This window comes from Cephus cinctus, unplaced genomic scaffold (genome assembly GCF_000341935.2).
Source record: "Cephus cinctus unplaced genomic scaffold, Ccin1 Ccin1_scaffold0935, whole genome shotgun sequence".
Classification (NCBI taxonomy): Eukaryota; Metazoa; Arthropoda; class Insecta; order Hymenoptera; family Cephidae; genus Cephus; species Cephus cinctus.
In genome coordinates, this window is record NW_014333502.1 from 386859 (window position 1) to 399111 (window position 12253).

The following is a 12253-nucleotide window of genomic DNA, read 5'->3' on the forward strand; positions in this document are numbered from 1 at the left end:
AACGCGCGACGCTAAGCACATAGTGATATTCCCGGATAACGTTAACGGTACCATTATATACACGAGGTTATATCTATAAATAAAATGAAAGACGCATAAAAGAAATACGTATAAGTACATATGATTCCATATGTAATACCTTAGCTATAAATTCATTGCGTTATCAATCTACAGTTTACGAATCGATTGCGACACCAACAATTATTACAGTCAGTTTATACGTGACAGTTATATCGACTATGTCGGTGGTCTTATTTGTAAGACCATATGGACGTTATTATTATTGATATTGTAACTGTCATTGTTGAAGAAAAAGGAAGAAAACAAAGAAAAACGTAACACGTATTCTGTAAATATCTCAGAACGCGTCGAAGTCGATATATTAAAGAACATTATATAAATTAAGAGTTGTCTTTTTCTAATTATTGGATTGTGATTCAGATGGCTTTTTTTTACGTTTATTTATGTACAGTAGGTGAGGATTTACCACCTTTGCTGTTCCAAGGGTGGCGACGAAAATTCACCTGACGTCTAGTGGGAGATATATATACAAAAAAGAGAGAAGGGAAAAAAATTAATTTACTATGAAATCTCTGTTTGATTTAAATTAACTCAGCATTAAGTTTCACCTTCGTCTAGCCCGATCTTTATTTAATGATCCACTGAGTGTCTTCTGTTTGTTGGCTACATTCGTCTTTTCATCTTCACTGTCTTCGCCAAAAAGCACGGCGACGTTCACGACACGTTTACCTCTTACGAGAGTCATTAAGTCTTTCTTGGGTTGAAGTATTGTTAAGAGATTGTTATTATCCGTTGACTCTAGTAACCAGGAAGCCTCGCGCAGGTTTACCTTCAGTTTTTCTACTTCCTCGATACTGACATTTTTACTAACGTTCAGCATCGGCTCCAGAGGATTGCAGATGTAGAGGGCAGAGTAATCTGGTTTACTTATTGTAGTGCCGTCACGTATAGACACAGCTTTTGTATGGAAGTCGAACTGTGAGTAGAATTCATAGAAGCCATGGAGAAGTTCCTGGAGAGTTGTCACGTTTGTCGTCCTCTCGGGTAATCTGTTAAGATCGCGTAAGAACGTACAGTCCACCATGGAGTTAGCAACACGAGTGTCCCTTTTCACTGTGTTATTGAAAAATCATGAAGATTTAATGTGACGCGTTTATGGCAATTGATATAATTTTGAAAGGATAATATAATGAATTTTTACCTGCCAGTTTCTTCAGGGTGGATAAGCTTGGTAGAATTTGTTTAAATTGCAAGTAAAAAAGTACGAGGAGTGTTAAGGAGAAATTTGTTATCCATCGACCAGGTGCGCTGTTTGTTAGGCCAACACATTCAGCCCATTTCCGCAGAGTAAATACTAATGGTTTTACTCTCCAGTCTACCTCACTGTAGAGACGCAGCAGTTCTGACATATACACTGCAGTCCTGGTAAGAATAAGTTTACAAGCCAGCGAAGACAGGATAGTTGAGTAATATATAACTAGGTTATGATACTTACAGGTTTGTGATGCTGAGATCACACTCAACACCGGTGAACGATTGCTCGTATTTTATTATGGGTACACGCGCGTGCAGGATACGTCGAACATTACATATACCAGGAACAAAATGTTGCATGGTGTCTGCTATAGTTTCCATAAACTTTTTTGTCTGCAACCTCTCATCTGACATAATTGTTTTTGTGTGATAGACTAATCGACTGTTTAAATTCTCCTGGAAATAAGGAGGAATATTTGTCAGCGACGGTTTCTTATTTTGTATTATACAATAGGATAAAAACCATTGAAGTAGATATAGTCACCTCATTGACATTAGTTGCACGTAAAACTAAGTCCAAGTCGCAGCCTAGTTTACCAAAACCATTGACAGAGGAACCAAAAGGTAAAACACTAATGTGTGGAAACAGTCCAGAGAAACAACGTTCTAGCTGATGTGCTGTTTGAAATCGAATCCTAACACCGATGTCATTCAATTTCGTTGTTTCGTATAGAGTTACCATTTGATCGGACATCTGTACAAGCATTGAAAATGAGCTTGGAACTTATTGTTATATTAAGGAAATTATTTACCGTTTCTGCACTGAGTAATAAGTCTGTGAGCTCTTTATCTGTTGGTATAGAACAGCCATTCTTGATCAGCAATGGAACATCTTTAGAGACAGAAATTTTACTTCTTGTCTTTTCTGTTCTGAACCAAAACATCGAACCTTCAACTGGAATTATTTGCTCTTCATTCATGTGTGTTGCTTTGTTTAAGATATTCTCCACATGTGACACTTTCTTAAATTCTATCAATACAAAATGCTGGAATACAATAAAATTGCATTAATTTCTTGGGTCATGATAATCAATGAATCATTTTGGTTTACAATGATTACAGAAGATCTAGATGATTCTAAACTACTCACTGTATTATGGTGTACAGTATAATGGTGCATTCCTTCAATATGACCAAATTGGGAACAATAACTATAGAGTTCACTGCACGATTTTTCAGACTGAACTTGAATCAATACGCTGCGTGCAGCCTGTTGTCGCCTATGACTAATTAGTTCATCAAATGGGATAAATTTATTCTTTTCTGATTCAGCCGAATGAACTGAAAGAATGTTGTGATCCATGATCCAAAGTAAAACACATAAATGGAAGTATATAAACAAATAATATATATTTTAAACAGTATAAGCTGATACAAATGATGGGCAATTAATTCTGTTCATTCACAAAGAAACGAGTTCATATTAATATGAAAAACCATCGAAATATTTCGAAATTTCTACAACCATATTTAGGTTATGCTTAAAAAAAATACCTGTACGAACGACACGTTCATTACAAAATAGTCGTTGCCCACTCATAATCGTATGAGTATATTTTGTACATTCTCGTGCACTGACACGATCAAAAATTAGTTTAGAATAACAATTATTTATACATAAAATAACATTAGCGCTCGCACGAGCTAAAAGCGCCATTTTTAAATGACCATAAAGAATTTCAATTTCTTCATACAGATGACAGCACATAAGAGTTTGATAATTCAGCCGGTAACTCATACAATAGTACTTTGCGATACAAGTGCGAGAAAGCGAACTTTATAGGCAGGCGGTGAAGTTGGTCGCACGAGCCGCACACGAGTAACACAACGGCACGAGCCGAAGGCGAGTGCTGTTTGTTTTACGCGTGCGGCGAGTGTGACAAATTTCACGAACTGCGTATAATGTTCGCTTTATTGTACCAGTATCGCATAATATTTTCTGTAACGAATGCATGAAAAACGCTACTTTTTGTGCCTCCAAAGTGACTGGAACATCTCTTCGTTGGAGGAAGCAGCTATAAGAAGAGCAAGGAAGGCTTCAAAAATGAATGCATTTCATGATAGCGCGCGAGAACAAAGTTTACTTTATCGCACTAGTGCGATAATGCAAAATTGGGCCGATTTGCGCATGCGCAGCATTTTTATCGTATCCATAGATATAAAGCGCCACTTTCGCCACACTTCGGAGGCACGAAAAGTAGTGTTTTTCATGCATGAGTTACATAAAATATAGTATTTACCTTTTCAGTCAACTTTTTAAGAACAATGTATACAGCGCTATATGTCAAATACCATCGAAAACCTGCCGGTATCAATCAGTTTCAAGGTTATTAAAAAAGATGGCGCCACATAACCACGCAAAATTTACCCTCATTGCATTTGCACGAAACAGTCGCGTATACCAAATTGCCTCTCTTCAGGCGCCCTAGTCTAGCTGCATGACCACCTTAGTCAATCCTTCACAAAATACCGAAAAAGCTCCTTGAAGTGAAAAAAGTCCATGGATAAAATCCTTCGTATCATTAAGATCTCTTTGAACTCGCCAAAAATATCTCAGACATCTCTCAGAACTATACAAAACCCACATCACTGACGTCAATAACTACTTATACCGTATTAAAGCAAAATATCTTGAAGCTCATAAGCGGAACGTGTTATGCTCATACCAACGGCAGGATTCACCAGGTATGATAGCGTTGCCAATTCCAGCGATGACGCCAGTGTCTTCCTTCTGTGTAACCTCTCACATTTATTTCCACCTTTAGCAACGCGCGATTCTCTTTATTTAGCTTGCACGAATCTATATCTATATACACCTCACTCTTGCAGATACGCCGCTTCTCGGTTGGCCGTCATTCCACGCACACCTACACGTCCACTGGAAGCATCATCGCTTAGGAAAGATCCGGCCAATGGTGAAGCTGCCCTCGGAACGAAGGTGGAGGCTGTCTAGTTCAGCCAGTGGATACTATACGTGTATGTACATATTGTATTATGGTATATATATCTATATTACCTCTGGATAGCCAGTGGGGAGGGGATGGATGCACGAATCCCCACTATCTCCCTAAGAACGTGTTCCCTCTTTGAAGTTCTTTCCTTTCTTGCCTGATTCCAACCAGTCTCGAGCCTCGCGTCTATGGTTGCAGATCGCGTGGCGAGTACTTACGAGATCGACGAAAATTCACGAATGGGAAGAAGAAGAAGAAGAAGAAGAAGGAGAGGCAGAAGATAAAAAAAGGAAGATCAAACGAGACGGGCGACGAACGAACGAACGGATTGTGCAGTGTCAAGGATAATTTTGAAAATTCAAAGTAGTACGTCAATAATTGTGGAAATTTAAACGAGACTCTGTTGTCGTTACGAGGAAAAAAAAATTTGAATGCAACTGGGGTCCTTTGTTTCATTATGCTGAGAATTCACTTTGAAAGAAGATTAATGAGCTTTTAATTGTTATCTTGATAAGGATGCTGGGACCGTGGCTGTTATCTTGTACTGGGAAGATCGACCGATACACACGCTTAAGGTGGACGCGATAATGACAAGGTTGATGAATTAATTGTTTAGAGGAGGGATTAGGAATATTTTGTAAATAATTTGCATTATTTAGTTGTTGTTTTGACGTATTTTTTGGGGAAATTTTTAATAAAGTACACGCTTCGTTGTTTATCTTTAGTCATTTTGGTTTAACAGAGCGTATATTGAATTAGAGTCATTCGAAGCCATTAAAGAAAGTCTGTTTAATAATTATTTTAAAAATTGTTTGTTATAAAAAAATTGTTATTTTTTATTATCTTTTCTACTTCTCTTCGAGGAGAATACCGTGGCGAATACCCAAAATGGTATAGCCACGTGAACGCGACGAGTTGTCACGTGCAAAAGTTGATCTGTCCAATTAATTGCATTAATTAGCATCGAATAAGTCAATAAGCAATACGAATAGAAACGCGTCCATACAAAAGCACTCTGACTTCAATCATCAGTTTGAGTACTCTATAATTTTCAAATAAAACGAACGAGAGAAAGTGCTGTGTAAAAGGAAGATTTAAAGAAAGATAATAATATAATAAAAAACAGTTTTTCCCTCCTCACTACCTCCCAGTGCAGTAATTAACGCAGCATCCCATTTTTTGGATACATCAAAATAATCTTGCTTCTTCTTCCTTGGATAACAACATATTCAAACAGCAGGTGAGGATGAGATTTTTATTTTTAATAACAACAGGTATGTTTAAGATTGTTTGTTTTCAAGTTTCTCATAATTTTTCACTCTCTCTCTCTCTTATTCATTTCACGCATGAAACATAATTCACGGCACTGCCACTACGTTTTACCTCTGATCCTGCTTTTCTACGAAGACGTTGGCTTCCCAGTGTCGTAGGCGTCAAGTCAGGGTGTCGCGTGGGCCACGCGAGGCAAACTCGTCGCCATTACTATAGCTAATGACAGTCTTTAATAACGGCATTATGCAATGACGAAAAAGGGGCCCAAGGTTTATATTTCTACGTGATAGGAAAAGACGTTGGTGCTGGAGAAGAGGATAGGCGGGTGAACGAATGGATATTCAAATAAGGCAGACACGCGAGAAGAGTACAGAAAGAATGTAGATATAAAACGAGATCGATTATGTTTGCCGATATTTTTTTTCGTTCTCTTCGTTTCCGTGGGCGTCGTTAATCAAATATGCAAGCATCAAGAATGATAAAGAATCCAAGTGTTGCTCTGTCGGTATTGACATAATTAAAAGTCCGTTAAAACGTCACGTCAGCCATGTTTGCACGAGACAAAAATTTCGAAAGAATTGACTCGTTTATGCCTTGCTGGAGAAACCGCAATGATCTTTAATAGCAGGAATTTGGTTTTCCTGTTGCCACGTTATTACCGGGTATTAAACGCTACAAGAAGCTCAGGTTGAATTGGCACTTTTTTCCGATTTCATTTAATTCGACGAAGTTCAATGCCAATCGACAGTAAACGTGTACATAATTTCGTGGTACGTTTGAATCTTCAAGTTTTGACGGAAAAAGCAGTTTTTACCATTTACTTTGAACATTCTTTACATAACGTTATCCCACTACGTATAATATACGTATGCTGAGGTAGACTCTATATTTGGTATTCTACAACACCTGCTTCCGCTGCCGAAAATGCCATAAAGGGGTGCCGTACCGTGCCCCCTGGTTCTCTGTCCTTATTCAAAACACCCATATCATCCTCAAATATATTTCCAGGGACAATTCGATACGCATACACGTACCAGTCAGGTGTAACATCGTCAACGAGTTGTAACGACATAAAATTGTATAAGAAAAAGAAAAATATTAAAAATGCAAGGATCTGGTAACGCAGTTTGTACGTTATTTATTTATTTATTGTGGATCAACGGGCATAGCCCTTTTACAAATTATACAGTAATAAATTACATTATTTAATCATGTACAGTAGGTAATGCATGTACGCAAGAACAACATAGCATTTCCGCTATGCATTTACAATTCAAAATTTGAAAGTTTAAAAGTTTTAACAGTGTAGACAACTAACCATTAATAATATGCCAAAATTGACAACTTTAGATGTCATTTATGTAATTTTTATTTACGCGTAAGTCATATTTCGATGCCCCAGTTATATTATGACTAGACACGTCCCTGACCGAGTGCTATATATCTATGTATGCACAGACCGAAGGATCACACAGCGTTGCACGAGGTTTCAGAACACTGCAGATCGTCGTGAGATCCAGAAGCAGTACAGTCGAGCGTTGTGCACAATAGAAAACGTATAAGGAGTAATGGTTAAAGTTGTCGTATAATAAATTGACGTGAATAATACTCGAGGGAAAAAGAAGTGGAAAATGTCCATGGAGGTCCTTAATGTTCCCTGTGGTCCAGCGCGGTCGAGGTCGTCGGGCCCTGTTCTAAAAAGTGAACGTATTTTATCGGTTTCGAACGTGTTGTTACTTTCTCGGGCTCTACTATCCCAGTGGAAAACATACTCTCGCGAAACGCTGTGAGATTCTGACAGGATCAGAGACCCATTCTCCATCTTGATTGGTTGGTGGCAACAACAATGTGATAGAACCAAGTGAACAGTAAATATATATGTGATATATGTAAGGAGAGAGAGAGTGTGAACTCACGTGAACCCCCTGAGTGTATTCAGTGAACTTGAATAATGTTTTTGGTGTTCGTTAAGAGGTTAGGATTACGCTTTGACTCTTATAAATGGCGAAACGTGTTCAAGGTGTGTCCTGTGTATCTGGTTTATTCTCACGTACCGCCATTAGTGAATTTCGCGATACGCCCACTGTGCGAGACAATGTTCGCGCGATAGTTCATACCGAACCTGCCGTGTTCGACCCAGTTATTAATAAGACTTTCTCTTTTATTTTAGCCATGGACTGGCGGGGGACATTGCTGATTTTATTATTGGTGAGTAATTGATTTGACTTTGTCATCGTTGCAATAATGATTAAAGAAACGGAGCTTTGCTTGTCGTTAATAACTCCTGTGCTGCTTGAAGACTCTTGAATTAATTCAGGGTCGATGTCTCCGACCTTGTTGGTCATTATTTTCGGCCTTGTTCGCACGAGTAATTTCTTCGATAGTGGCGGGAAGTTTGAGTTTTCAAATACCTGCCTTCCTCGCTTACTCAATCACTTGCACTATGATCAGTATATTGTTTTACTCTTAAAGTCTAATCAGTTACCGGTAAAACTGGTGTCGAAGAGTTTCTATATTACGACTTACGGAGTACCTACGTTCGTTAGGAATGCGTCATTATGCAACGTGTAAACGTCGCCGGTATTGCGGACGCGTCGCGGCTTTATAAACCGGAGTTGTCAGTAGTAGTCGTTACGAAGAGATTCTGAGGTCATGGCGGTGACATATATAGTCAAAGAAATTAGTTCAATTTTTTTTTTTAAACAAAACTAGTTCATCCTGAATCCAGTTTGTATACAGGTCTCTTCTTCATTGTACCGTGTTAGTCAAGCTCACTTATCTTCGATGTACGAATTGGCTACTAACCTTTTTTCTGCTGCAAGGCAAGATATTCGAGTACTACGTGATTCAACGGAAAATCCGTTACTTATTCAGTGACTACGTAAATCATTTGAAATTCGTATAGCGTGATTCATGAAGATTCAAATGCTCGCAACTGTCGTAACTCGAGATCTCGATTCGAGGTACTGTAGTAGAGTCAGGCATTGAAGTCATCAAGGACCGCTTGCAAAATTATTTACTAAATATTTGAACGATTAGGTGTAAAATTATTTTGATAATTATTACAAAACTTTTTAATAAACATAACGTGTGATAATTTTTTTTTCATTCTTCAAATTAGCAACCACACAAACATTCGTCATTGAAATTCAATTTTGTAATTTAAATAAAGATTCGTTCCTGCTACCGTGATTGATGAATTCTTGACTAATTTATATATAGCCACATGCGCACACAGTCAGCCTCACTATTTAATTCGACGTATAATCATACATGACAGGTTAAGTATACTCGCATGTTTAACAAGGTCGTCCGGTCAGGTTATTCGTTACTAGATCAAGGAAGCAACGATCGTTGGTCGTTAACCCGCGAAAAGTTGTAATTTTCAAATTGCGCAATCCGGTCTATATAATGATTGACAATTACGGTAAACCTGACGCTCCTGGCTGAACGAACGAAGCGTGTCCAGGTGAATCCCGTTTTTGTGTACCCAAGGACTGCTCTAAGAAGCTTACCAACAAAAAATGGAGAATCCGAGTAGAATCACGAAGAAATTCAAAAATCGTTTATCCATTTAAATCGACACCTGATCCAAACCCACGGTCAATTCGATACTCCGTAGAGCGATCGTAAATCGAGCTGCGCCCACTTTTACTTTGTATTTCTTTAATTAATACACGTACACAGCCTCTCTATCCGCCATCTTTACTTCTTTACTCCATTTTGCGAACACGCTGATCCACGTTTCGTTCCAGCATCCTGTCTCGCGTCCTACGCTACGCGTACGTTCCTGGAGACACTGTCTATATTCCCGTACGTACATTTCACTCCTACAGGGACGCGCACCGGTAGACCAGACGTTTCACCTCGACACGGCTCCGTGACCCCAAGAATTCGACGTGCTTCAAACTTCGTGCAAGTCCGCTTTGTGAATCTCGAAAATACCAGGAAATAACCGGGACGATTCTTATACCAAAAGGAAAAGTGTCAACGTCGTCTGCGAGTACGTGCGGAGTAGAATACCAAAAAAAAAAATAGTCAAAAGGTGCCGCGTATGTTTGAATTTCATTTTGCAAACAGACTGTATACTCAGGACCCGTTCCCACGGCCAATATTGAATTTAGCTCCAACAATTTCCGTCGTTGCGTATACCTTGTAAGCTATAGCACATAAGTATGTGTATATATACATATAGCATACACGAAGTATAAAAACTTTTTGAAAAAAAAATATTTATACTATTTTATCAGTATTCTTTTTTGGTCCTTCATATTTCAACTCGTTCTAAGGAAAAAATGTTCTACTCGTCTTGTTACGCATTCTTGTTTTGTAATAAAAAAAAACGTAATGCCGCCTTCGGTAGCCACTTGGACGCTCGTGTGACGAAAGGTCCGACCAAAGATGGCGAACTTTCTACCTGGTGAATTCTCTCGTCGGCTTTGTAATTGGCTTGTATCGTTACGAACGCCGCGCGAATACTATCAGGATTCGGACCAAATTCAGACTCTTCTCAGATCTTCTCTGTCCCCTCTTGCAGCGTCTGGGAGTCTCAAGAGAAAATCTCGTATGCTAGTCTCGTGAGTAATCGGCTTATGAGTGAAGACTAGAGAGAAAGAGAGAGAGAAGAAATGGCAAAAAATGGGGGCGGTCATTTATATTATCAATTGGTAAAACACATATGCACCTTATATTACAATACATACGGCATACATACATATCTATACGAGTATATAGTCTCGTAAGGACTTGCTCGTGCAACTTGCTCGATATGACTTTAGAAGAGATTGGTTCTTTACGATGACGTCAGAACTTGCGTATATATAGATATAGAGTACACGTATAACAATATGGCGTCCAAGGATACCGAATCCCACGCTTCGAGGACAGATCCGCGTTTGGGATTTTCCCGTTAAACGTCAATTTTCGTCCTATGAAATTCAAAGTGCTGGATTCGATTAAAAAGAGGAATTTTATTTTTCTAATTGGTAGAATCGACCACGGTAATTTTACTTGGACGTGCAATCGCTTTGTTCATTCCTACGGAGTGAAATCTCAATATGGATCTTATTAAGGACACCGAGGAATCATCCGGACACCATGGACGTATATCGGCACGGACGTAAATGGCCGTACACACGTTAGACCACTTTCATCCAGCATGCTCACGGACACTATTTCAAAATTGCGTATAAGTCATGTATGTGCGCGCACGCTATAGATATACTGATATGGGGTATAATCGTTGTGTGACCACGTATGACCACGGTCGGTTACACGATACCTTAATCGGGCTCGTAAATGAAAGCAATAGTGACTCTGATGGTCTTGCGCGTTCGGAGAATAGGGAAAAAATTGGTCCAAAAAAATTTCCCCATTTTTTTCACTTCGTATATATATAGAATAATTTTTTGGATTATTTATCCTATGAATAATAATACTTTAATTCGGCCATAGTCGTCTCGGGCATTGCGTGAAAACTTCTATGATAAAGGATTGAGCAATGCATTACGGCTACGAAGTCTAGGTACGCCTTACGCAAGTATTTACTCGGCCACTTGACTATTATACTTGACTCGCGTTAAAACTCGACGTCCGTATTTTTTGGCGCGGCACCATGTTGTAATTTAGGGTCGTTTCCATTTTTTTTGTATAAATAATTTTTTTTCCGTAAATTATTTTACTTACCTAAAACCGAATTTTTTTATAATCGTCATACGTGATAGTCCTCATATGTGGGTATTTATAAATTTCAATAGGTAAAATATATATATACCATATATGCTCCGTGGTTCATACCTGTGGGCTTTCATGGCGCCCGTCTGATTAACGTCTGGTCCATTTACTCGTATCTACTTAGCCACATGTGTGTAATGCCATTCACGTCCACGCGTATCCCAGCCTTTCAAGGGCCCGTCTAATCAGCGTTCATTTTCTGCATATGCACCTACGTGCCCCCCCCTTCTTACCCCCCTCTTCGCCCCAGCCCCTATGCAACGTATCTGATTAACGTCATTCCTATAATAGGCTTTCTTTATCTTGCCTTATTATTATTATTCCGCAGCATCCCGTATCCCCATCTGTTCCCGAGATTCATCTCTGACCCTAGCGTATAACCTTAATACATACATTGCTGTATCAGCGTGTGCGTAATTTTTTTTGCGAGATTTCTTTCGTACCTGTATTTTGGCTGCGTATGTTTTTTATTTCAAAATTTTTCAATTTCTAAACATTTTCTCGCGTTTACGTATCGTTACTCATTCCTATCTGTTAAGTCGGGACTTCCATTTTGAGTTCTTGAGTTCTCGTCCAGAACACCTTTTTACACCTTCGCTCATCGATGAGATCACACTCGCTCTTGCTAAATAGGGAAACTGGTTCCACCGGTGTAATATAGATATACAGTATGCACAGTATAGATATATAACAAGGCGGATATGGATGTTGCGAATTCTGGGTAATTTATTTTTTTTACGAGGATGCTGAGAAATAATTTTTGAAATTTTTTATTTTTCATTTTTCAGGTGTCAATCGAAAAGCACTGCACAACGCACGCCGCACAGATACCTGTCTTACCGACTTGTGAGTATATACACCTTTCGTTTAATGCCCACACGCTAATCAGTACTAGAAACGTTACGGGTTGGTGATAAGAGAAAAAAATGCTATAGACGTTTCTCAGCTAATTATATATATAT

The 12253-nt window shown here is 38.8% G+C and overlaps 2 protein-coding genes across 8 annotated transcripts in view; one reads left to right on the plus strand and one right to left on the minus strand.

Moving 5' to 3' along the window:
- Window positions 1-330: 330 nt before the first annotated feature.
- On the minus strand, window positions 331-3344 carry LOC107271297 (poly(A) RNA polymerase, mitochondrial). 3 transcript variants are annotated; one of them, XM_015747125.2, is made up of 8 exons: window positions 2830-3344; window positions 2426-2616; window positions 2088-2321; window positions 1820-2029; window positions 1517-1731; window positions 1223-1443; window positions 630-1134; window positions 331-531 (listed from the first exon to the last, which is right to left on the minus strand). In XM_015747125.2, the coding sequence occupies exons 1-8, from the start codon at window positions 3071-3073 to the stop codon at window positions 459-461; spliced, it is 1893 nt and encodes a 630-aa protein (XP_015602611.2). In that variant the 5' UTR covers window positions 3074-3344; the 3' UTR covers window positions 331-458. The 3 variants fall into 3 exon arrangements, with proteins under 3 accessions (XP_015602611.2, XP_024944311.1, XP_024944310.1); XM_025088543.1 differs by lacking the exon at window positions 2426-2616; XM_025088542.1 differs by having other exon boundaries at window positions 437-1134.
- A 1093-nt stretch (window positions 3345-4437) lies between these two features.
- The window catches only part of LOC107271388, a 28590-nt gene continuing 20774 nt past the window's right edge, over window positions 4438-12253 (plus strand). For 4 of the 5 annotated variants that reach the window (XM_025088547.1, XM_025088549.1, XM_025088548.1 and 1 more), the window contains exons 1-3: window positions 7422-7578; window positions 7729-7766; window positions 12080-12137. In XM_025088547.1, coding sequence (XP_024944315.1) covers window positions 7560-7578; window positions 7729-7766; window positions 12080-12137 — 115 coding nt within the window. In that variant the 5' untranslated portion in view covers window positions 7422-7559. Of the gene's footprint in view, window positions 5527-7421; window positions 7579-7728; window positions 7767-12079; window positions 12138-12253 lie in introns of those variants that run through there. The other variant, XM_015747336.2, reaches the window with a different exon arrangement.

Excerpts from the sequence above, each read along its gene's own strand:
- LOC107271297 (XM_015747125.2), bottom strand. The coding sequence starts at position 3,073 with ATGAGTTACCGGCTGAATTATCAAACTCTTATGTGCTGTCATCTGTAT. Across the intron at positions 2,322-2,425 it reads ATACTGTACACCATAATACA|CATTTTGTATTGATAGAATT; the intron begins GTGAGTAGTTTA and ends ATTGTATTCCAG. Across the intron at positions 2,030-2,087 it reads TATTACTCAGTGCAGAAACG|ATGTCCGATCAAATGGTAAC; the intron begins GTAAATAATTTC and ends ATGCTTGTACAG.